Consider the following 27362-nt stretch of genomic DNA (forward strand, 5'->3'; position numbering starts at 1 on the left):
TAATGGGCAAGAGGCATGGTACACCCTGTACCATGTACACCGTCTTCAATGAACCTGTGCTCATTGTGTAAGTGTAATTCAGCGGCTTGGTGATGAAGTGCTGCCACCATGAGGGAAAATTCAATTTTGAATCAACTCGCTCATTGATTTAAGACTCTGTTTCCACCCCCGATCCAATGTAACGAAAGTCATGCGCAACATATAGTTTCAGAGTAAAGGGGGGGCGGCAGTGGCTCATTTGCATAAAACAGGACCGCCTCTTCAAAATAGCCCAGTTTCACAGTTTCAGCGAGACCAAAAAAAAGGTGTTAAAGTGTGCTGTAATTGGGATTTTTTTTTTTCTTTTACGAAAAACTGTCACAGACAGTTATTGAGACACTTTGGAATTGTTTTAAATTGCACACAAAAAAAATATGCGTAATATGCCCTTCAAAATAACTTCACACTCAAAATAAAAAATGTTGGGTTGTTTTCCTAACCCACTCTCTGTGGATTTTGAGCAATTATTTTTGAACTAGCAGATTGGGTTGAAGATTGGATTTGGAAGATTAACTGCAACAATAAATAAATAAATGGGATGATTATTATTTTTGAACTAGCAGATTGGGTTGAAGATTGGATTTGGGCAGGCTAAAGAGCTCAACCTGGTAGCCATTTTAACCACCTCTATACTGATAATCTGGTAACAATTTCTTGGTAGATTTAACTCATCAGTATGGGTACTTTGTACCCCTTCCCTTGTTGGATCGAAATATTGGTTGGGTATAAAAAACCCAACATTGGCTTGGTTCATTTTGGACCAAAAACTGGGTAAGCTATTTGACCCAATTTGTGTTCCTCTTACCCAGCAGTTTTACGAGTGTAGTATGTATGCCATTGTTGGTTCCGTGGTTTAAAAAATAAAAATAAAAATAAAAATAAAAATAAAAATAAAAATAAAAATAAAAATAAAAATAAAAATAAAAATAAAAATAAATAAAAATAAAATAAAAATAAAAAAAAAATAAAAAATAAAAATAAAAATAAAAATAAAAATAAAAATAAAAATAAAAATAAAAATAAAAATAAAAATAAAAATAAAAATAAAAATAAAAAATCCAAAGAAGAAACAAAACTCTTGACTTTTGATGTAAATTATCCCAGAACCATTTAATATTGCAAATATTACGCTATGTTTTACACTGAGAGTAAACGTGGCATGTTGGCAGCCACGGCAATCACGTATCAGGACCCACTGCACCAAACAGGACAAATGGGACAACGCAGGCCCACATCAAGTGGCAGGATGAGCATTGAGTAAAAGTGACAAGCTGTGAATGACGTGACAGATTTTTATTGACAAACCTAGTAAAATGGAGGTAAACAAGAAAACAAAAGAAAAGTAAACTTAGAAGCAGTCCATAGTGGGGCAACTAGTTGACTCTTGCTAAGTTAGTAGGTAGTACAAAATGAAAACCCAGTACTGTAATTTAAAATGTAAAAACAACGCACAGATTACACACACTCTCAACTAGCTAGCTAGCGAGAAGCTAAGCTAGCAGTCTGGGTCTTCACACTGCGCACACAGATGAGACTCAAAGGGACGATGACTGGTTGATACTTTCAGCTAAGAGCTCCTATCAAGCCAAGAGGAAAAGGGAACAAAAACAGGAAGTATAACTTCCCAACCAGCGTGATAAACATGGCGTAACAGAAGCTAAACAAACCGAAGGAAACTTGAATCCAACATCCATTGCCCCAGTGTCAGTGTTTCTCTCCATAAACATTGACAAACACCTCCCAGAAAGGGGGAGGAAAAAAATCTATACAATAATAACAGCAGCTTCTGGTACATTCATATTTATAGTCCACATCAAAGCCAAGAGGCATTGCATTAGATTCCATTCGAGGGGGGAAAAACCATTTCGACACTTTCTCAACATGAGAGTAAAGCCACCCTCATTCTGTAACCCATGGCCATCACAAATAACGCTTCCACCGTGTTCTGCGGCCAAACAAAGACATTTCATTGGAGGCGAGGATCTTTAATTTGATCCGATGTGACGGACAAAAGGGCCCCTGAGGTGCAACTCTGCGGTCTTCAGAGACCCAGAACACACGGGGTCCACTTTGCGAACCTCTGCGATGGTTCACACTTGCTGTACAAGGGCAATATTATAGATTGGTAATTGATGTCACTGTCAAACCCTTCAAGAGAATAATGAATGACTAGGAGTAATTACCGGCGCTGCTTTTTTCAGCCTATTCAAAGCATGCAGCACACAATGTCCCATTTTTCACCCTTTTCTGTAAACGCTACTGAAATTATAAGATGTTGATGTTGCATAACGGGGTGTTTGCCGTCCAACTTCAGGGATGTTCGATACTACTTTTTTTCAGATTGATACCAGTATGAAGTCAAGTTCTGAGTTGTCACAGATACCGATACCAAGTACCAATACCAATTGTACTTTTGATACATAAAATTTCCTCCCCAAAAACAATGGCCGATCATTTTAAAGCTAGGCTTTTTTTTTAATTGCATGAAATTATAGGCAAATTTCTATTCATCTAATTCCTAGATCCTGATCGTAAAACGGCTACAACATTAAAATATGGCCGTGTATCGGCCCGAAGCCGATACCTGATATTGGTACTCGCTCATCCTTAATCATATCCGACATTCATATTTACATCACCAGATTGCCATGCATATATTTCAGGCTGAAGTAGTTTTAAACTGTAAACTGGAAAAGAAAAATATGAAGTTGTAATATTTTAACAATAGGTTTTTGGAGGCTGGCAATTTTTGTTTACAGGACAATATTTGTTTTAACGTTTCATTCCATAAAAAATAAAAATAAATACTTGTTTTAAGTGTTAAAAAATATGTGGGGGTCATGTTGTGGTTCTCGTCGAGTAAGCTAACGTCTTGTTAGCTTAGCCACGACTTCTAGCCATTGCCAAGCCACAGCCACAGCCACAGCCACAGCCACTCCACAGCCAGTTAAGTCAAGCCAAGTCACTCACCGTTAAGACACGTCCGATCCTGCCACGCCACGCTCAGTCCAGTCCAGTCACGTCAAGTCTAGTCAAAGTGTTGGTTTTCCTGCCCACTTGTCTTGGCAATAAATGACGCTGTGTTTACTCATTACTCTTGTCTGATCACTGAGCCTCCTCACATTTAGGTCCACATCTCTCACTCCGCGACAGTAAGATTTCATTAAGAATATGTCATGCTATCAACGTAGCAAACGTCGGCTTGGTCAAGTAAGGCTACATTCAAACCTTGCTAGCAGTTTTAAAACTGCAACTTAAACTTCAAACTTGTTGCTTTATAGAGACTTAGAATTTATTCACCTGTCAATCATTTCCACTTGCCTGACAAATATTTTCAAGTTGTTTATGGGCACTTTATTTTGTTTTGTTTACACCGTCCTGTCAGAGTAATGGATGTTCTGCTCTGTAAGTGGAATTCTAACTCTTTTATACTTTATGTAGATGTAGCAAAGTGTGATGAATAAATGATCTCTCTGTTGTTTTTGTGCGAATAATCAACAAGGCATTTGTGTTTTGAACATGACTGGCATAATACGTCAAGCAAAAGATATCATTACGACGCAAAAATAATATATGCACGTCCACCTATCGTTAAGCGTGCTATGGAGAGAAAAGCATTCACTTAGAGGACACTGGTTGGTGGGGGGTGATTTTCTCATTGTTCCGTTTGCAATTCACATGGTGACACTAAGCGATCCAATCCAGCGCGCTGTCAGAGCAAATGCATTAGTCGAACCCAAACGCCGGCACTTAGGATGTCAAACACACATGCGGCACATCATCTGTTTTTACAACAGTGTGATGGATTCAAATGGAGACGGAGAATGCCGCCTGTCTGTCTTGGAAATTGCACAAACAACCTATTCTATGGTTGGAGGGAAAATGAAAAACATGCAAGTTTAAAAAAAAAAAAAAAAAGAGGATTAAAATCTTTTTGACAGATGGAACAAAGCATGTAAACATAGTTCTATTAAAATCTTTAAATTGGTGTGCTTGAATGTTTCTAAATCCAACACCTTTTGTGAGCCAGGCTACCAGCCCACCCCCCACCTCCCCCTGCGGCTTTGTTGTTCCCCGTAATCTGAACGCTGTCACATCAAACGCAGGGACACGTTAGGTGCGACGCAGATAGTGTTAATAGAAACTTAGCCCGACGCTTGACCCCCGTGGGACCCCTCGCTTGTCTTTTTAGTTGGACGCAGACAAAGACATTGGCCAGCTTCAAAGGCCCTCCGTATCGACCACGCCGCTCCAACGCTCCTCCGGGCGTCCTATTAGAAAGGATTTGTCTTACAAGCACTGGGTGCTGCCACTCTGAAATAACACAACTTAGCGTTGGGGAGGCAAAAGATGGGATTGGGGAAAGCACGTTATTCAAGATGTGTTGTGCTGCGGTAGCCGGCTCGCTCGCGAGTGATTTCTTGTGAAATGTGCTGACCTGCTGTGCTGCGGAGTCTTATCTGACGTGGCGAGATATCACTCTATCTGCCTGACGGATCTACACGGAAGCGCCACGCAATATGTCATTGTCCCCATTTATAGCCTGTTTGTGGCATGTATTCCGCAGTCCCAGTTCGAAACATCAAATCAGCAAATCTTGCAAGACTCCGGCTCACCTGTGTCAAATGTTATTTGTATCACAGGCTACATCTCAGTTGTTTCTACTCAAAGGGCCGTAATGCCTGTGGAAATAATACAACTATCGGATTATCAACTGTCATCCTATTATCACATTTAAACAAATGTCTGTTTCATTGTTACAAATAACATTTGAAATGAACAGGGTTTCTCCCAGTGCTTTATAGGCATGGCGGCCCACCAAGAAGTACATTGCACAAAATAGAAACCAGGAAATATTGTAAGTCCATAAAATGTTCTAAAAAATAAAAAATTCTCCTTAGAAGAAGAAAAAAAAAAAAAGTAAGTCCATAAAATGTTCTAAAAAATAAAAAATTCTCCTTAGAAGAAAAAAAAAAAAAATTAAGTCCATAAAATGTGAGACATGTGACTTGAATCACTTTTTTTATTAATTATTTTATTATCAGTAGTGCTGTCACCAATATTTTTAGAATCGATTAATCTATAAATTATTAAATCGATTAATTTTGCATTAAAGTGTATTACAAAAGCATTTTTTTCCCTGATTACTGTTTATTAACCAGTGATCGGTGTTTATTTCGTACTTTGTATCCGTGTAGTGATTTAAAAAATAATAATAATGAAGGGGGGGGGGGGGGGGTTGATTGATGTACTATGTTACCGGTTCGGTCATTGTTTTCCAAAGTAAAAACAGATGTTTGCAAATGTCTTATTTTGATTAAACACATAAGATAATCAGTCTTCTTTCATGAGGAACTACAGAAATAAGTGAACAATTACTGTTGACATGCTGGAATCAGAGGATTTTTTAACAATTTTAGATTAAAAAAAATGGCTCCAAAACATTACATAACATGATTATTGACTCATTCAAAACCAAAAACGTTTTTAATACTTTGTCCTGCACTCCTAAAAACGTATTTGTACGTTGTTTTTTTTTAGGCAAAAGCATACAGAAGGCTTTGATACAGCTTCTGACATTAAGAGGTCGCTTAAAGCAATGGCAGTTATTACAAAAAACGGCCTGCAGGTGGCAGCAGGGCCATGTTGCAACAATAACTTTTTCCCAGTGTTTTCAACAGTTTGTGAATAATGATGATACTAGCTATATTCTATAGCTATATTCTAATGCTAATTGCTGCAGAACTGAAACAGATACAAACGTACTTTTTTCCTGATGAAAGAAGAGACTCTAATCTTTCTTTTGGTAGATTCCATCTTTTTATGGCAATAGAACACAATATTCTGTGGACCTTGCAAAATCAGTCAAAATCTAGTAAAACAGCCGGGAGTGAAGGGGGTTGCTTCTGCGAAAATGGCTGGGAGTGAACAAGTTAAAATAGTTGTCGATTTATTATGACAGCTCTAATTTTCAGTATCATTAAAGTAAGTGTTTCTTGCACAATTTGGATGAGGGAACGTTCCTTTTGTGAGTTGGGTTGAGTAAAGTGGGGATCTGGCAATTTAAGGAAAATATTTAATATTAGCACCTAGTTAGCACAACAACATCAAACAATTAAAAAAAAATAATATTAAGCTAGCCAGTTTTATAGTGCACTGTATGTAACCTTAGCTTTTGCATCTATATGGTACAGTATGTCCCACTTCTGGAAACCATAGCAAGTTCACTTAGAGCATCTACAATAAGGTTGAAAAAGAGTGCGGCAGTGTCAGGGAAAGAGCAAAAGAGCAAAAGAAAAGAGCTTTTATTTTCTCTTCTTTTGCCCCAATATCAAATCAAGTGAAGGCAGTGTAACTATAGCAGGGCGGCCAATACCCACAGGGCTGTGCGCTGCACATGGACACCATCATAAATCTGGCATTACCAGATTCTGGTCATTCAGCAAACTCGGCCTAAGTGCTTTTAGATGTGTCAGAGGACATGACAGACTTCCACTGGCCCACTGATGACTTCCTATTCATCTTGGCTAAAGTCAGCTAATGGCTCCCAGTAGGGTTGGAAACTGCCAACAATCATGGTTTTGTTTATACACAACATTTTTCACAAACACGCATTGTGCATCCTTAACGCTCGACAAATGCGCGGTGAGAATCTCCTACTTTCCAACCCCGAAACCATTATTGTTTCCTATTTTGAGCGTACCTGCTCATGGCTTAGTGCGCACTATGTCAGAACATGCCATACAAGCAATACAGAGTCCACTTATCAGACCTTTTTGCTTTACAGACCTCTGCACTCGTTACCCGCACGTCCGCAGGGTACCTTTAAGCCTGTCAAACGGTCAGACCGGTGAAGATTTGGAAGGAGTTGGCAGGATAAAAAAAAAAAAAAAAGGTTGTGAGAGCAGGAGGCTGGACTGACCGGGATTGGAAGAAGGCCACCAAAGTGTACGCTTTCAGGAATATATCAATAAAAGCATGCCCGCGCAAGCTGAGCCCCTCTAATTAATCTGATATACATTTGAAAGTCAATATTTAAGATGAGCTCAACTATGCTGTCACAGTCTGATAGGATTGTTGATCAAACATTAAGAAAAAAACACAGCAGCCTAAATAATAAATGATAGTAATATTTATAAATAATAATTATTAGTAGTAGTAGTAGTAGAATATTTTTTTGTAATCAGAATTACAAAATATGTTGTTGTTTGACTTTCAGCTTAGTCATATCAGACTTACTATACATAAACGTTTTATAAATTAGGCTTATGCTAATAGCATGTAACAAAACAAACCGTAAGTACAAACGGCAGGTATGAAACGTAGCCGAAATGCTGACAAGCACTGAAATAATTTTGCGTCTTCAGCTTCATCTAAATACCCCACAGATGATAACTGTGACACATGAGACTCCGCCCACCAAGTAGACCGTGAAGGCATACACAAAACGGCAGAACCGGCAGGCAGAAAAACGGGAACGGCGCATAAATAATGCCCAGGGCGTTTATTTACACAAGTGCAGGGAGGATCAGGTGGTTATTTCAAGAAAGCATCTATTCGTTTGCGCTCTGTGTCCATAGAGACAAACTAGCAACTTGGACGAGTATGACAGTAAAGAAATAAGATTGTGGAATGAAAAGTGAGAGAAATGATCAATATTCAAATGAATACCACAGTCTTGTTTTTCCGTTGTCAAGCCTCCCAAACCAATGTGGTGGCATGTCAGACTCTTTATACTTTTATTTACACTTCTACGTGCCCTGGTAGGTGCTGCTGTTTTGGTTAGCAAGTGAAGTCGAACTAAGCGTAAAAAAACAAGAGAATTACATGTTGTAGATTGAAACAAATGGCATAGATTTTGCCTTGAAGTCCATTTACTTAATGCTAACATGCAATGCTAAATGCCAAAGACGGGCTAATAAATAGCATCGGTGCAGTGGTATTACACTCAAAAGCATATATAAACACGAACCATGGGGCAACATATTTATATAGATAATATAACAATAGCCATAGGCATGCATTCCTGATCCTCCGCAAAGAACGACTAATATCACTACTGCTTACTGTAGAGCTTTGACCAGCTCTATCTACGGACATTCCCACGGAGCAGTAAAATTGGCAAATGGTAACAGGTTAAATTCTGCTCATTTATGTCATTAATGTACAAGGTGTTTTTATAAAGGCACCATTTGATTAGAAATACTTCTCACCAGTGATAATTTTGTCAACGAAAAATTTTTGTCTTATTTTTCACCACAAAATCTTTTTTTCGGACGAAAATTAAACGAAAACTAAAATAGAAGCCATTCATTGAGACGTAAGAATGAATCTCAAGAAGTGATGCGCTTTTTTTCATGTAGGTGAAAACTAAGTTAGAAGACGGCAGATTATTGTCAGTTCAACATGTTTCATTGAAACAATTAATAAAGACACCATTGTATTATACAGTTACAAGGGTGTGTTATAATTTTATGTCATTTAGTCGACTCAAATTGCTCTTTATTTCGTGGACTAAAATTGGATTAAAACTCTAATACAACCAGATGACTAAATTATGACTCAAACTTTAATTTTAGTCAAAAGACTAAAACTAAATAAAAAATTATTGTCAAAATTAACACTGCTTATTTATATATATATACATATATATATATATATATATATAATCCTTTTTTTTTAAATACTTTGTGACATTTGGTCTGAAAATGTTTTATTACTGCTTCTTTTACAAATTGGGAATAATTGCAATTACTTTTATGGTCCGTATTTTCTAGCTTTAAGAGGAATATCATGTGTCTGTCTTTTAAAAAAAGGCAACACATAGTGTTACATAATACTGTGTGAATTGTTTGCCTTGGTTATACAATATACACAGCCAACAAAGACAAAGATGTAAAAGATGATGTAATTTAACCGTTTCATACAGTATGAAGTCTTGGAGCCTTCGTCAAAACTATGCAATAATGTCGTGACAAAACCGGAGCTGTGGTTCTTAATGAAAAACAGAAACAAACCACCAAAAAAAAAGCATGTATTATCGAGGACGTGCAGAGATAAAAGCTGCATGATTGCTTCTCAAATCTTTTGTTCTTTTTGATTCTCCCCATATGATTGTAATCCTTTTTTTTTTTGCAGCCAGCCTTTGAATGCTATTCAGCTTGTCAGCGCCACACTGTCAACATAATGATTACCTCTGGGATGCCTTTGGACTTCACCGTGGGATTCTCCGAAAGACAGGGCGCAGCTGTGCTACTTTTCTCCTGATTCATATTGAAGAGGTTGAGAGAGAGAAAAAAAAAACGTGCCGATGAAGCGGTGGGGCCCTCCATCAATACTTCCCACTCTCCATTTCCCTCCGTCTCCATCTCATTTTTTAATCTTCACAACTCATTGATTCAAATATATTTCATCTATTTTTTTTCCTATCTGCTACCCCCTTTTCTAATCCACAGCTTCCCTCTTTTCCATTTTGCCTCTTCATACAAGCTAGCATCCGGTTTGAGGAAGCGCAATAACCCAACAGGGCGGTGCGACCTAAAGCCAAATCTGCAAAGCAACACGAACACACCCATTGCACATTCAGTTTGATCAATATTTCCCGAACACAAGCTTTTTAAGATGATGAATTGCACTTCCATCAACCAGTTTCATCAATATGACGCATTCAAAACTGGCACAACAGATCCCTCTTAGATAGCAAGTATATTGTCAGGTTAATGCCTCCCTGGCAACGGCATTCAAAACTGAGCATTAGCATGCTTGTATACACGCAATGCCAATAAGGATCAAGAACACCGAAGTCGGATACTTTACCCAAATGTAAACCCGCTGCCTGCAAGAATGTTGTTTTAGTTTGAATTATTGACAGCGGCTTCCCAATGCAGCCAAGACGAGAATAGTTTAAAGGCCTCGGGCTATAGCTGTTGGCATAAGACGTGCTTTCCTATTTGAAAGCTCTGAGGCCATGTCCATACAAACACAGTTTTTTTTTCTTTCTGCACAATATGGCCTTTTCGACCATATAAACCGTGTTGAATGCCAGGGTCACTTTTTAACATTTGTGTCTAAAGGTCAATCTTTTTGGAATGCAGGTTTGACTCATCCTTTCTATGATACAGCACAATGTGCTTTTACATTCATTTTGTACACCATTCAGGAGGAACCTTGTATAGATAATATCTCTTTTTGTCAGCGTTTTCACCACGAATGTGAATATTGATGAAACGTAGCTATATTCTAACGCTAATTGCTGCAAAACAGAAACAGATACAAACAAACATTTTTTCATGGTGAAAGAAGAGACTCTAATCTTTCTTTTGGTACGTTCCATGTTTTTATATCAATAGAACACAATATTCTGTGGCAGGGATGTGATTTGACCAAAGTGAAATTATCTGAAAATTTAGCCGGGGGTCTGGGGGCCGCTGGCACCCAGCTAGGTCCAGCGAAGCCCCCCGGAGCTCATGGGTTTTCCGTGTTTTTAAGTACTTTCAATGCACTCACATGACAAAGAAATAGACAAAACAACAGCATAAATTTTCAATGTATATCGAACTATCCCATATAAAATGGCAGTTTTAGTCAACTCAAAATCAGTCACATTCAAAAACATTGGACTGCCTTTGCTTTTAAAAACTTTGTTTCTTTGTTATAGCAGAAGATGTTATCTGTCTGAGTCATGTGCATACACAATGAAATACAAAAAAAAAAAAAAATCGGATTTTTTTTTTGGGGGGGAGATAAAAAAAGCGGAATTCCGCGAATTAGCGGAAAAATCACATCCCTGCTGTGGGCCTTGCAAAATCAGTCAGAATCCAGTAAAACAGCCGGGAGTGAATCGGTGAAGCGGTTGCTTCAGTGAATGAGTTGGAATTGTTGCTAGCTTTAAAAACCTAAAAAAAAACAAAGAAAAAAACAAACAGCATAAAGCGTGGTTAGAAAGGTTAAGTTGTGACGTAGCTGTAGATGAGTCCAATGGTAATCAGCTCTTCTTACTACAGTCTTTCTACAGCTAATCAGTGGAATTTTGCTTATTTGTGGAAAAAAAAAAACTTGCAATTTTGAAACCAGCACGGCAATTTTAATTTTAATCAGCATAAAACTCAAACTAAACAGTTCAAATTGTTCCCCAGTGTAATTATCTCTCGGCTATCTTGGGAGCGAATGAGTTAAGATGCATAAAGATTGATAATACAAGAACATCTCTTGATGAAAAGGCTACTCTCAATGTTCAGATTAGTTCACCAGTAAAGTTAGATTTAGTGGTAAGGGTTAAGGTTGGCTAGGGAAAGAAAAATATTTCCTAAAAACAAAGGTGAAAACTTTCCGAGTCGCGTTAGGGAAATGTTGAATGTGCATGATACGCTCGCTGCTATCTCAGCTGAAGCAGCAAAAGCCAGCGTCCCCGGTCTCCTGCGGGGCAGACGACAGAAGCCTTCACCGCGAGCGACGGCCCTGACACTGACTCCCTGAGAGAGCGCTGCTGACAGCCCTCCTCTGCAATGATAATACCCACTTCCACATGAACAGGCCCATCAGTAGCACTCCCCATGCACTTGTATTCCGTGTCATATCCCCCGGGGACCCTCGCACACACACACATTGTCCCTCTCCTCCGCCCTATGCCTCATGCTGCTTCCTTTATCCGGGTTGGGAAAGAGGGCTGGAGCTTCAAGATTGGAGGCTTCTCCTCAGGCTCTTTCCACTCACACCTCCTGTCAGTCACACTCCTCTGGTGCCCCCGAGCCATGTGTACTGTATTTCATTAGTCTTGATTTTTGCTGACAATCGGCTGGCTGTCGTGCTGTGCAAACCCCCCCCCCCCCAACATGCGCACGCATACCTTACACTCTCGACAGGCGCCCCACTAAAGGCGCCCGCATCTGCCTTACAAATGAGCCCCCTCTGGTTGCACAGTAAGTGTGCCATTTCAGTCAAGCTCAGATCGACGACGCACGCCGCGCTGGCGGCTATTTTGGCTCTGAAGGTATATGACTTCGAGCTGTCAACATGACCACATGCCCCCCTCCTCCTCGGATTTTTTTTTTTTACTTCCTCTCAAGGTCAGATGTCAGCTCCGATTAGTCGGAATGGGTGACACGTGATTGTAAGTGTACATGTTTCCTTCATTATTGCGTGAAGTTGCTTGTTCCCGAGTTACGCTTGCCTGCCAGCTAATCTGCTGGCTTGTCTGTTTGTGTGTGTGTTTTGTAGGCTAATCATTTCTCTTTCCCTACGCACACAAGGACACACACGTCCGCGCAAGGGAGACACATGCACAAGCTGCCCTTCAAGGCCAGAGTTTATCAAGCATGTCCACAATCCTCTATTGTTTTCTTTCCTTCCTTGTGCCTCCGGGCAGTGGCACACCTGTACAAGCCACTGCAGGGACCCGCTGATTAGGACCCTGCAACAAAAAAAGGGGACTCATCCTACAGGTAGCAGGTGCATGTCCAAAAAAGCGCACACCGCGCCTGTTCCACTCCGTAACCCAGATCGCGGCGGTGTCACATGATGGAATCTCACAGACAGATGGGCGAGCGGTCTCCAGCCACAACCAGAAATAGGTTAAACGGGCTAAAAATACCAAAAAACATTAATAATTCAGCCCTTTTGCTAACCTGTACCTCGGAAAAAATAGCACACTTCTCACTGTGAAGTGGCTTCGTGTGTGGGGAGGGTGTGGAGGAGATCATGTCGGCGTTTATAAAAAATGTCTTCCTCCAAATGTGGAGCATCTTAGTTTAAAGTGGAAGTCAACCTTAAACATTTATTAACAAAAATATGTTATATATGACCTCACTAGTAGAAATATGACATTCTGATTAATAATACATTTGAGGAATATGAGTTATGTAGCAAAGTCCAGCCATTTTTATGCATCTCATTGGGCGGCCATTTTGCCACTTGCTGTCCACTGAAGATGACATCAATGTTGCTCAGGGCTCAGGCAACCACCAATCACAGCTCACCTGTTTTCTGAAGCATAACAGGTGAGCTGTGATTGGTGGTTGGCTGAGCAACATTGATGTCATCTTCAGTGGACAGCAAGTGGCAAAACGGCCGCCCCTAAATAGATAAAAACGGCTAGATTTTGCTGCTTAACTCATATTCCACTAACGCATTTTTAACCAGAATACCATATTTATTTATATAGTAACTTGTGGAATTCTGCACATTTTTAAAACAGTAAAATACAACTTGACCCCAGTCTCCACAAATATATGCATTATTGTTAAATTTATTACTGCTAAATTTTGACATGGACATGTCTGCTGCGTTGCGACTGGAAATTTCCTCAGTACAGGCTTTCCAAATTAGGGGCGGTCATTAATCGCATTAAAAAAAAATGGTGGCGTTAAGGGAACTTTAAATTAGATGAAAATTAACGCACTAATTTTGACACTCCTAATTATTAGTCGAATGTATTATTAGGTAGTTTATTCTTCAAAGACAGACATTGAGTACAAATCCTTTCCTTTTTTCCCTCAAAAACACCAGGAAGCCCAATCCCAGGAGAGGGCTTCTCTAAATATGTTGCTATTCTCCTGTGTATGGCTGTGTGTATAGTGTGTGTGTTTGCCACAGTACGGTAGCAAAAGGAGCACTAGCGAGACGGACAGAAAATATTGCAACATTTTGACGGGACCAACGATTCAACATATATCTGTTGTAGTCTATTTCGAGCCGTTTCTTCGCTCCGGGGGGATGCATGTGCATGTGGATTCATCTGTTTTCCAAGGAGCACAGCAGCAGCGCATTACATCAACACGCCGCGGTCATGCCACACACACACACACACACACACACACACACATACAATAGAAGAATGGTTGTGTTTACACATTGTCACTGTTGCCACGTTGTCATACAGAGCAACACAGAGCCACCTATAAGAATCATACATCACATAGAACAGAGGAAATGTTACAGTGGCTCCCTTGCAGACTTCGCTAACATCACTGGGTCCCCCTGGCTACTAAAGTTGAATATAGGTCAGGTTACAACAACGCAGCAGAACTTTATTTGCAATACAGTGGAATCTCCAAAGTAGCTTAGTTACTTTTCTGATTACGTTCTTTTAAAAGTAATGTAGTTTCTTTCATGGAATTTATCTGCAACACAATGGAACCTCAAAAATAGTGATTACTTGCTTTAAAACGTAACCTAGTTACTTTAATGATTACTTGCTTTAAAAAGTAGAGTCGTTATTTTTCTGATTACTTTCTTATAAAAGGAACGTAGTTATAGTTACTTTCATGAACTTTATTTGCAACACAATTAAACCGCCAAAGTAGTGATTACTTGCTTTAAAACGTTTAGTTACTTTCATGATTACTTCATTTTTGCAGAAATGTATTTGCAACATAGTGGAACCTTCAAAGTTGTGATTACTTGCTTTAAAACGTAACTTAGTTACTTTTATGATTACTTCATTTTTGCAGAAAGGTATTTGCAACATAGTGGAACCTTCAAAGTTGGGATTACTTGCTTTAAAACGTAACTTAGTTACTTTACTAATTAATTGCTTTTAAAAGTTACGTAGTTACTTTACAGATTTTTTGCTTTTTGCTGAACTTTATTTGTAATACAGTGGAACCTCCAAAGTGGTGATTACTTGATTTAATATGCACCTGAGTTACTTCAATGATTAATTATTTTCAAAATGTAACTTAGTCACGTTACTGATTACTTGGTTTAAAAAGTAACTTAGTTATTTTAAAGATCATTTGCTTTAGAAAGTAACTTTACTGATACTAGATTTAAAAAAATATTTCAACTATTCCACTGTTTTTAGGCTGCTTGTAAAAAGGATAAAATATTTAAATGAAAAAACTAGAGACATCACCATGGCGGTTATGAAAAATGAAAACGTTGGGGCACTAAAGAGGGGCTTTGTGGTTTAAAAAGCAACATTATATTCCAAACACATGTACTGCTGCGAATTCAAAAGATAAATATTTTAAAGAAAAAGAAAGACCTTGCCAGGTTCCCCTTTGCCACAATCATTTTACTGATTACGAACACACGCAGACACAAACACACACACTCCTGCTTCCCAAAGGCTAAATTCTAACGAGTTCTCTCTCTAGCTACAAGGCTCAACATCCTGCCAGCACCAATTGGCTTCATGCTGACCAGTCCGCTCTATTCCCACCCCCACTCAACACAACACACACACACAATCCAAACGTACTACCTCGTACAACCTTCACACAGTGTAGCATTGAATAATTCAGCGTTTTGCAGCAGATCGGACGACACGCGGGCGAGCTTGGCTCACGAGCCGGAGAGGCAGATGGATGGCGGCGCGCATGCACGGTCACGGGCGTGCGTTTTTATAGTTTGCGCGGGCGCAAAAAGCTCCACGGCGTGTCGAGGAACAGCTCGGCGGCGAGGCTGCAAGGCCACGCTGCCCTGTCTTGTTCTGCTCTTCGCACAACCCATTATGGCCTCGCACGAGCGACTGGTGGAAGGTAACAAAGTACAAATACATATAAACATATCTGTCCTTTTCATGAGTATTTATTTTTCTGATTAGTTTATTACTTTAGGTCCTTACATTTTAATCCACTAATTGTTTTACTTCATAAAAATAGCTTTTTTCATTCAAGATGTTCCCCACCCATCGGCTTATTTGATCAAATTGCTTGATGCGTTCGACTTCAAGAATAATTTGTGATGAATATGTTGGGTCATGTTACAGCCTAAAACCCACAAGCATTCAAAAAATCTAATTCTAATTCTATTAAAAACTCTGCACAAGGAATAAAGTGTATTTTTTCTGTTGTTATCATTAGTTAATGTTTTTGATCAAGGTATTGTATACAGTGAACCTCCACCATAAATCCCAAATATAGTGAAAAGAAATAATTTGCGTCCTCCCAAATGTGTTTTTAATTGCTTATAAATGGTGTCAAAGCACCTAATGAACCCATGTTACATAAACAACTGTATTCAGTAGCAAAATTATTTAATACAAACAAAACACCTTCACATGAGCCTCATCAATAGTATTAGCTCATATATGAGCTGAAATAAGACGCTAGCACAAGCTAACATGACATCACGCATTGGCAAACAAATATGAACTTGAGCTCTTTACTGAAACTATTAAAGGAAAAGTCAAGAATATGTTATATGCACCCCCACTCCGAATGAATTTGATTACTTTATTATTTTTCTTGAAAAATGTATAAATTTAAACAATTTTTTTCTACTTGCACACTGGGTATTGCTCCTTAACTCATATTCTAAACACAATATTAAAGGGATACTTGACTCATTTAGCCATTTTCAGCAGCTAAAATTATTTTATTATTTTTATTATTATTATTATATTATATACATTATTTTACATGAACAATTAACAACTTAAAATAAAAAAAATTCCACTTGCTGTCGACTGAAGATGACATCACCTGTGCTGAGGAAGTAGGTAACGACCAATCATGGCTCACCTGTTTTCTGGGTTTGGTCCGCAAACTTGAGCCATGATTGGTCATTACCCACTCAGCGCAGGTGATGTCATCTTCAGTCGACAGCAAGTGGAAAAAATTGTATTTTAAGTTGTTAATTGTTCATGTAAAATAATGAAGTTACCAAATTCATTAGGGACAAAATATTAACTTTTTGCTGCTGAAAATGGCTCAATGAGTCAAGTATCCCTTTATTATTGTGTTTAGAATATGAGTTAAGGAGCAATACCCACCTGTTTTTATCCATCACAGGGGGCAGCCATTTTGCCACTTGCTGTCGACTGAAAATGACATCACAGTTGCACAAGGCTCAGGTAACCAATCACGAATCAGCTTGCGAATGTCACATAACCAAACTCAGGACACAGATGAACTGTGATATCATTCTCAATTGACAGTGACAAAATGGCCGCCCACTGTGATGGATAAAAAATGGGTGAATTTGGCTACTTAATGCATATTCTGAAAGCACAATATTAATCAAAATACAATGTTTACTAGTAGGGCTGCATAAAACATATAATTGTAAAGAAAGATTTTGTGTTGACTTCCCCTTTAATACATTACTTTTTGGCATTTAAACACAAAATTTCAGCAACTGTACTGTACTTTCTTTCTTTTCTTTTTTTACTTAAATAAAGATGTTGAATCAGTGCTTTACCAAAGTTTTACTTTTTCACATGTATCTGTACACAGTACCACACTTTACACACGAAAAACAGCAAATAAAAAAATGGAGTAAAAACTGAAATGGAGAAGGCAATTGAGAGGGAGGGGATTCTGCTTAGAGTGTTGACACTGCAGGAGTCCGTGTGTGTGACTGTATATGTGTGTGCGTCAGAACATAATCCCCTCGCTGCTCTCATTGGGGTTTTAATGCGGGTGCTATTTCCCATTTCCATAAACCTGCCTCCTACATCACTGCAACCCTCTCACGCTTGCACCCCCACACCCCGGGTCAAGTACAAACCCGCTAATACTAACTGTACGGAGCAGAAGCGTTAAGCGTAACGCTCAGGGCCATGTTATATCCTGCGCGATGTGGCACATGCATGCTGCAGCGAGATTACGTCGGTGTTGGATGGCCAGGATTTGCGGGAGTGGCGGTGAGGGAAAGCAGGGGATGTGTGGGTGAGATAAGCCTGGTTTTCGCCATGCGCTCTACCTTGCAATGTTTCTATGTAAATATGGTGTCGTACTATTTCCGTGCAGTTTCATACACAAAGTGGCAGGACTGGTCTCTTAGGAATGGGATCCTGAAGACCAGAGGTTGGAAACACGTTGCTGTGGATCATCATATGCACAAAAGTCAGGTGAATGCACCACTACGCCATCAGTGACATGAAATAAATCCAATAAAAGTCATTTAATCCTCCTCTCTCAACTCTAATCTACCAAAGATGAGCCGCCTTCTGACTAACATTTAATTGTAACCTCAGGCAGTAAGCAGCATGCTGCTTCACCAAGTATAAAGACAAAGACATCCGATCACATGTAGCGGCCTCTTGTCATAAATTGTGTATTACGAAAAATTACTGCAAATGAAGAATTAATGCATTCACAACCATGGGTGGTGTGGATCACAGCAGGCTACCATGTGCACATTTTTCACCGCTACCAGGAATCAACATTGGCCGCAAACAGATCCAAGCAGCGCACACCTGGCTGAACGACAGAGCTTGACGTTTTTGGCGTCCCCGAGGTTCCACATGACATCATGGCTACATTCCAGTCCGATGCGTGTTCATTAGGCCGTGCCACTCCTGTCAGCGGCTAATGTGCGACGAGATTAAAGTTAGATAAATAAGAACTCCCAGCAGGGTCCAAACATGGAATCAGAGTACGAGCTTGCCCGTCAGCAAAGTGCGGCTGGCCTCTCCGTGTTTTGGATCAAGCCGTCAAACCATCTGCGCCTCCTGTTTACCATATGGAGTGAACCGAGCAGGTATCCAGCAAATATACCATAGGACAATAAGTAAGTGTGAGACGTGATGACTTCCCTTGTTGGCGCCTACGAGGCCAGGGGTCAGCAACCTTTGGGCCAAATTAATAACCAAAAACTTGTCTAGAGCATCAAAACATTTGAACAATGTGATGAAGGAATCAGTGTGTTAGTGTTAGTCGAATGTACTGAGGGCCCAAGAGCTAGTTAGAGATGCACCACAACGCAAAAATAGCCAGTATGTAGACATCCATTTTCTTTTATCTTTCTTCCTTTGTTTTTGGATTTTTATATTTTGGGGGGTAATTTTTCACACTTCATTTTCATACATCTTTAGACTTTTCTTAATTTCTGTCAAATTTCTGACATTTTTGGCATTTTTTTGGGGACATATTGCAGTCATTTTCTGCTTCTCTTTCATTTTTGGGACATTTTAGGGCTTTAAAAAATATATTTTTTTGCATTTTTTCTGTATTTTTTGCTATCAATTTTCTGGAATTTTTGGCAATTTTTTTCTTTTGTTTTTGTACATTTTCTGGTTACTTTTTGAATGTTTTTTTCCCCCTTTTTTATTCAGTTCTTTATCATTTTTGACAATTTCATGGACATTTCGTGCTAATTTTCGGCTTTTCTTCTTCCTTTTTGGACATTTTATGGTCACTCTTTGGACAACTTTAGCTTAGTTTTTTTTTTTTTTTTTTTACTTTTTCATCCACCTTATGTATTTTTTTCGGACAACTTTGGACTCTCACATTTTTTGAATATTTAATGATTCAATTTTTGACAATTTCATGGACATTTCGTGCTAATTTTCGGCTTTTCTTCTTCCTTTTTGGACATTTTATGGTCACTCTTTGGACAATTTTAGCTTTTTTTTTTTTTTACTTTTTCATCCACCTTATGTCTTTTTTTTTGGACAACTTTGGACTCTCACATTTTTTGAATATTTAATGATTATTTTTTATTTAATCATTAATTAATTTAAATATTATTTTACCTAAAAAAAAAAGGTAAAAAAAAATATTAATTAAAATCCACAGGGAGCCACAATAAGGGGACTAAATGAGCCACATGTGGCTCCAGATCCATAGGTTGCAGACCCCTGTACTAGGCTAGGTGACATGCTATGCTATATATTATATATACTGTATATATTGATTATGAGAGTACGAACAAGGTGAACCATTTACCAGAACAGGCTGCTACATGTGATCAGAAAATGCATGTTTCTTTACACATGGTGAAGCAGCATGTGCCTCATTACTCACAGATTTCATTTTATATATTTATATATATTTATCCCCAAGTTTATATATCTATAAGTTCTAAGTAACCGTCAACAGTTACATGTTTGTGCCCAGGCTACCTCACCCCTCCTCGGACCACTGGTCCTCGCGTGCTCATGTACAAGTGAAGCCCAAGGGGAGGTAACAGTCGCCTCATACGTGAGGCCAACAGCCATCAACGTCTGCTTGTTCCATTTCTATGACATGCTCTCGCTCAGCAAGAGCCGGGTAAAAGGAGGTGGGAGTGGCGTGGGGGGTTTTAGTAGCGCGGACATGACCAAGGGAGGTTGAGGGGAATCAGCGCAAGTGGTGATAAAGCAGGATTGAAAGGGTACAAGAAAAAGGTTTTATTACAGACTCAAGTGGCAGCATGAAGGAAGGAACGTGGCATCAACTAGAAGTGACGTTTGTGTAAGCAACATGCAAAGATATGTTTGAAAACATGGCGACCTAAAAATGCCATCGCGCTAACGTTGCGAATAACATATCACATCAAAAAATGTTTTATTTAAACAGCAGGACAGACTGTCAGGAGGAGCTACAACACACTACATTACAGGATGATGACATTACATTCATTATTAATTAAAATAAAATAAATACTGCAGTTGTAAGTCGCCCCATCAACATTTTTACAGACATGCCTAAATAAATATTAATAATTTCTTTAATGGATGGGGGGGGGAAATTACAGAATGGGGTTAAATTGCCAGTTTGAAGTGCCAACAAACAATTAAAATTATATTACAATGGAAAAAGTGACACTTTTATTTTAACATTTAAGAGATTATATTTTGTAGTTTCTGTATGATTGGGGGTATCAACTCCTAAATATAGTTAAAACAGATGTCGCTGAGTAAAATCCCACTTGTGTTTTTCTTTAATAAATCATTTTTTACCAGTCTTGCCATAAGCCATGTATAAACCTGTAGACTTAAATAAATATTTTTTTAAGACTTTAATTTAGTATTGGTATGCTTCATCAGAGCAAATACATGAAGATGAATCCTTCTCATATAAGCTATCTTTTTCAGATATTAAGCCTTTAAGAACCATAGCCTTCTAAAAAGAAAAAAAAAATGATGGGGTTGATAACTGTTGCAATACTGAAACCTGAATTTGTTTTTATTTGTATTTGGGCTTGTCTTATAGAAATACTTTAAATGTTGGTCTCAACAAAAAGAAAGTCTTACAATGGTCCAAGAAACAAGATGTTTCTACATTGTATACCATGGTTAGGTACTAATGTTAAAATGCTAGCATTTAGTATGCTAACATATAGCAAGATAGCATCCTGAATACAGAAACCAGACTGAGGATAAGAATTTAACTCCATTGTCATGCTAACAATTAGCAAGTTAGCAACCTGGGTGGAATAAGGGTTGAAATACATATAGTAAGACTGTTAAATTTTTGCTTGTTCATGCATTGTATTCCAATTTGAATGACAATATGCTAACACTTGTTACGCTAACACACAGTAAGATAGCAACCTCTGTACAAAAAGCACTGAAGCAAAAATGATAAGAATGTTAAAATGTGTCCCAATGTGTCGTTTGAAAAACAAAAGCCAAATGCTAAAATATTAACTTTTGGTAGCCTATATGCAAACGGCATACGGCGACATGAGCGGAGAACGTGCCAGAGGTACCAACTGTTATGCTAACATATAGCAAAATAGCAATGTAAATAGAGGAAACGGAATAATTGGGTATTTTCTACATAATTTGTTGAGATTTTTCACTGGGAACAGTTTGTTCTCACAACCGAACTGTTTGAAATATGAATTTAATGTAGCACGGAGAAAACACAGATATGTTAATTTCCTATATGATTGAGGGAAATGGAAAAGCAGGTTCTGGACAAGAAAATAACAAAGAATAAACATCACAGCAGGCAACAGGGAAGTTCACCTACATCTACATGTGAAAATAAAATAAACTAGGTAAAATTTATTTCTATTTATTTTATGTATTTATTTTAGTGCAGACCCCAACAGCTACCAAATCGCAACAAAACTAAATAGTTTGGTGAGGATAACAATTAAAAAAGAGATTTAGACAAAAAAAGATTTTATGTGTTTTATCTGAAAGCAATGGCAGAATAAGTACAACCAATATTAATAAGCGCTAAGAATGAGGTAGCCTCTGTCCAATCAATGTGGAGAGCAAGACGGAGTGAAGCTGAGCCTTCAGAGTGTGAAGCTGCTGATTGAATTGCTTTCCTGTGTTTTTCCATCATCTCACATATTTTTTACGAGGAGTGGGATGCACATATACTGCAGCACTTACCCCTGGCAGTGTTTTCTGTTCATGGAGGGCGTTCTGGGCTTTGATGGCGGACTCTCGGGCGCAGTAGGTGAGGAACGCACAACCTGTAAAAATAGGCACGCAACGTTAGGAATAAAAGCAGGCACGCAACAAGGGTTCACACAAGAGCACTCAGTAGAGACACAGAGGCCACAAAATTGTGAAAAAATAGTGGTAATAATGCGCCGATGGTTGTACCATTTAGAATTTGAACAAAATGTGCTCTCTAAAGTCATACAAAACTATTATTAGCCTATAGCATAAATGCTTAAGTTATTTTTAATTTGGGGACACAATCGCAATAAAAAAACAAATCAAAATTTTGTTTTTGTGTAGGTTCTCAGTCACTGTCAGTCATTTATAAAAGTTAAACCGAGACTCTTTTGGATATTAAATTTGTTGTATTTTTGTTTTCCAAAAATGACTTATACTATTAGACTAAAGAAATATTAAAACCTGCATATATGACTCACATTCAGCTGTGAAGCTGTCAAAATGTGCTCTCTAAAGTCATACCAAACTATTATTAGCCTATAGCATAAATGCTTAAGTTATTTTTAATTTGCGGACACAATCTCAATTAAAAAAAACAAATCAAAATTTTGTGTAGGTTCTCAGTCACTGTCAGTCATTTACAAAAGTTAAACCGAGACTCTTTTGGATATTAAATTTGTTGTATTTTTGTTTTTCAAAAATGACTTATCATACTATTAGACTAAAGAAATATTAAAACCTGCATATATGACTCACATTCAGCTATGAAGTTGTCCCTTGACTTATCATACTATAAGATTAAAGAAATATTAAAACCTGCATACATGACTGAAATTCAGCTGTGAAGTTGTCCCTTGGAACACTTCGCTAGGACCAGTTAGCAAGTAGCATTTGTTGAATGTCTGCCACTAAACAAGCTGAAAGGCGCTGTAGCGCCACCTAGTGTAGCGGAGGCATAATGTGGCCAAGCACAGTTAAACAATGACTTGACAGATTTGTGTGAAAAGGGTGGAAAGATTTAATTATTTATCATAGTCAATATTTCTTCAAGGAAAACTTGTTCTAATGTTTTGCTATCGAAATAATATAGAAGCTTGGGACATGAGTGGACCCAAAAGGAACATGCCAGTAAAAAAACTATCCAAAAAAAAAAAAAGGCAAAGAATACCTAGTAAACAGCAAGGGGGATGTTAAAAAAAGAAAATCACTCCTGACTGTGGAGTGTGTGTGTGTGCATTCGCAAATGGCCGCCGCACTCGGGTGCGGGGCGCGCACTTCCACACAACATCTGTCAGAGGAGAGACGAGGGATGAAGAGAAAGCAGACGGAGTATTGAGGCAATCATTTTCCCCGCCACTGTCTGAATAAATAGATTTGCTTGTGTTCTATTAATGGGGTTCACACGGGTTACCGTACATCATTTTTTGCGACACTCCGACGGCGGTTTAGTGCGTTTTGGATCTCATTTCAACATCCAAATGTATTCAAAGCTGCTAGTGATGTATTGTTGTAGTAGATAATATTGTGTCTCCATGTTCCTTTTATACCAAACTTTCTCTCCAGCGACTGCTAGTGTGCCACAGCATTGGCCCTGTCAACTTTGACCCCTGTCACCCAATCTGAGTAGGGTGTCACTCCATTGTTTAACATGAAGCCATGTATGGTCTGCCCTTCTCTGCTTTAATTCTCTCTCTTCCCTCTTTGGTATACTTATTATGCATTTCATCACTTTCATCTACAATCAATTCAATGAGATACAAAATCTATATTTAACATTCTGCCCTTACAAATGCTGCATAATAATAATGTGTAGTTTTGATTCATCTCCTCAGGATGTTGGCTACAGCCTTAGTTAAACATATCATTCAATTCTGCTCCTGAATTTATTTATTAATGCATATAATCAAGTCAGTCTTTGGTTCAGTATTTAGTTTTTTCTGAAAAAAAATGACATATGCCATTTTTTGGGGAGTGACACCACGATATGTGAAAAATAAATCATTTTTTGGACCTGTCTTGTGCCTGTCATTTGATATACAATAACTGACAGAACCCGGCGGGGGGTTGATGGGGGGAAACAACCAATCAGATGGAGAAGGTGTGGCTTAAGAGGTACTATAACACTAAAGTTTTGAAAAAAAGAACTCTCCCCCCCAATAAAAAAACGAAATAAAATGCATAACTTTTAAAAGAGAATCTATAATTATCATCATGATCTTTATCACTATACTACATGCTATATCATTTTCTGGGATTGACATGTATAGTTTTTAAAATGTAAAAAATAAAACAATGCATAGCCTTAATGAGTTGTTTTATTTGTAAAACTATTTTAGGGTTGGTTTAAGTAATGTAGGTTTGGATAAAATATGTAATGCTGGTAACATATTTTAGAAATTTCATGTTAAAAGTAGTGTAAAAAATGCAAAATATGTGGAAAAAATTTAATTAAGTAAATAAAGAATAAAGTGCATCAAACTTTCATAAATATCATCATCATCTTGTTGTACAATTTTCTGTCATTAGAATTGCGTTTTTTATTAAAAAAAAAAAGAAAAAGAAAAAAGTAGTCTTTACTCAGACAAATGCAATGCTAACATTCTAATTCTAACATTAGGATAATAATTTTTTTTAATTTTTTATCTGAATTTTTTGTCACCCTCCCAAAATAATAATAATAATAATCAACCCTTCAATTGATTGGGAAATCCCATCAATTAGATCAGGTATAAAATAAATGCAATTTTATATTTCAGAGCTAGGTGAATATTGTTTTATATCGGGGGTCATTTCAGTTTTAAAATACTATACTACATGTACGACAACATTTTTAATTGTTTAATTTCATTGTTGTGAGAATTGTGTGGCAGTCCGCGTCACACGCGCTGGTGGGTCATATTATGGTCCACGAGCCTTTGGTTTGCTACACACTCTATTTCCTCTATCACCCCCACCTCGATGTGTGTGCGTGTCATAACCTTTCAGGTGACTGCCTATAAAACTCATGGCGGGTGGCCTCCACAGTGTCACTGCAACGCTAATGTAATGATTTCCAATGGCCGCCATGCAAATCACTCAATCACTCACTCCCCACTTGCACTCTGTGGTCTGCAAATGTTCAAATTCGCGTTGTTTTTTTATCTTTTTGTTTCCCCAATGGCTACGGGGTGAAAGGAATGAGAATTTACTAATATGTTCTTTTGCTGCTGACGCCGGCCGTATCTTGGATAAGAAACAAATGTGTTTTGCATTACAATCTCAACATATTTGTCAACGTGAGAATAAATTAAAAACAACGGCAAACAAAGGAGGGGGCGGGAACACGAACTCCATTTACACGAGATTCTGTGCGCTTTTAATGTATGGCTTGATAAGAATTTGCGGGCGACAGGCGAAAGTGCTTTAACGACTGCATAATTGGGAACCCAAACAGGCGCAAATTGCCAGCGCCGCGCTGCATACCAATTGTGCGAGAGAGGAAAATGATGAAATAGTTTGAAACCCGACAAAAAAAGAAAAGCCACAGCAACGGCAGCCTGCTGACAAAGCAATGGGGCAAGCCGTCCTATTGTGAAGAGATGATCCTGTGCATCATCTGATAGAAACCTTTAAGCAGCCTTATCTGCCACATTGATTTCACCTCCAAAGAGAAAGAAATACCTCCTCTGCTTTCTCTTTGTGGCTGCCAAATCTATCTTGTTCTCTTCTTTTTCCAGCGCCCCGGCTCCCATTTCCTAATGATATATTTTCAAGTGTGCGCCGTGTGTGTACTGGGAAATAGGGCCGAGTCGCTTCATCTGCACTGTGTTGAATTGCCGTGTAATTAAAATGTGAATAACTGAGTGAGACGGGAGGGAGCAGCTGAGGATGGTTTACAGCTTGGCGTCGCTGCACTTTCGCACCTGGAATATTCTGGTAATTCCATTTCAGATACAGTTAATATGTACGAAAATCGACAAGAATTTAATTCATTGTGCGATAAATTTTATGGGGGGGGAAAAGTTTGCTGTTGCTAAGTCATTGAAAGATGTAATACCAGTGTAGGGCTACAGCTATAGGTGTAACAAAAACCAGTTTGAACTGGAAAATTGTTTTTTTAATGTGAAAGATACGAGTGCACTGAACAAATCAAGATACGTATCAAATCATCTTTTATTGGAGAGATATATCTAAGAAGGAAATAGCACAACAGTTTTGTTTTGTTTTTGCTTGGTTTAACAATTATAAATACAGAAGACATAAAAACACATTTCCACATGAGCACGCACACTACGGTGGCTCAGAAAGACCACATTTCACAAGCCTACCACCAATTCTTATTTTGCGTGAACAAACGAGCATCTCGGGTGAGCGACGGTGACTTGGCAGCCGTTGTGAAGCCCGGCGAGCGACAACAAAAGACCGAGCGAGCCGGAATTAGCCGGAGCAGCTAACAAGAGCGGCTAGCGGGAGTAGCTAGTAATAAATAAAGCTAGTAAAAGCTTGCGAGAGCGGGAGTTAGTGCCGACCACCTGCAGGCCCCAGCTGTGAAAGGTAAGCTGCGGTCAACCCATTGGGTCTGACACTCGATGCAATAACTACATTTGTGACGTTGTCCTTCCGTAGCAGGAAGATGGCGGCGAAAAATGTGGCAGCTCTAGTAAGGTGAGACTATAAGCCATGTAATATTAGTGATTACTAGACCTACGATTATAAAAAAAAAAAAATGTTAATGCGATACTTTTTTTTGTTGCTGTTTTTAAAATGAATGAATTATTAGTTCACCACTAGATGGCGCTGGGGATCACTGAATGTCCCTTTAATAAAGAACAACTCCACTACTTTTCATTTTTAGATCATCAACATTTTTACTTAGTAGCACACTAATTTCCTCTCTAAAAATATTAGTGAAATTTCCCCACATAGATTTTGGTCTATGAGGCCAAGTGACGTCAGAACCACAGTAGCGATTTTGCCGGCAAAAACAGCACATTTGACTAAGCCTGCATTGTTAAAATGTGATCAGCACAGCAACTGAGTCAGGCTGTCAGCATTAAAGTGGGCACAGTTATTGACGCCTTTGAAAAGTAATCCGATAGCTCTCGCGCTTGCTTAGCGGCTAACGCTGCTAGCCGCTAACGCTGGAGCCGCCGCTAAACGCTGGCAACAGTATAACACAATGTCAGTGCCAACTTCAAAATCAAAGCGTACCAAAGCATTTATCTATATATTATTTGGTATGTTAAGGTTTCTTTTGAAGTATTATCACCACATGTTACCATCATACATAACAAGAAAAACTCTTCTCTAGTGCTTTTACTAATATTAGCAT

The 27362-nt window shown here is 38.5% G+C and overlaps 1 protein-coding gene across 8 annotated transcripts in view; it reads right to left on the reverse strand.

The window, feature by feature from the left end:
- The window catches only part of celf5a (cugbp, Elav-like family member 5a), a 271078-nt gene that overhangs the window by 229853 nt on the left and 13863 nt on the right, over positions 1–27362 (reverse strand). For all 8 annotated transcript variants that reach the window (XM_077583355.1, XM_077583350.1, XM_077583353.1 and 5 more), the window contains exon 2: positions 22040–22122. In XM_077583355.1, coding sequence (XP_077439481.1) covers positions 22040–22122 — 83 coding nt within the window. The remainder of the gene's footprint in view (positions 1–22039; positions 22123–27362) is intronic.

The sequence above is a fragment of the Vanacampus margaritifer genome, chromosome 13, assembly GCF_051991255.1.
Source record: "Vanacampus margaritifer isolate UIUO_Vmar chromosome 13, RoL_Vmar_1.0, whole genome shotgun sequence".
NCBI lineage: Eukaryota > Metazoa > Chordata > Actinopteri > Syngnathiformes > Syngnathidae > Vanacampus > Vanacampus margaritifer.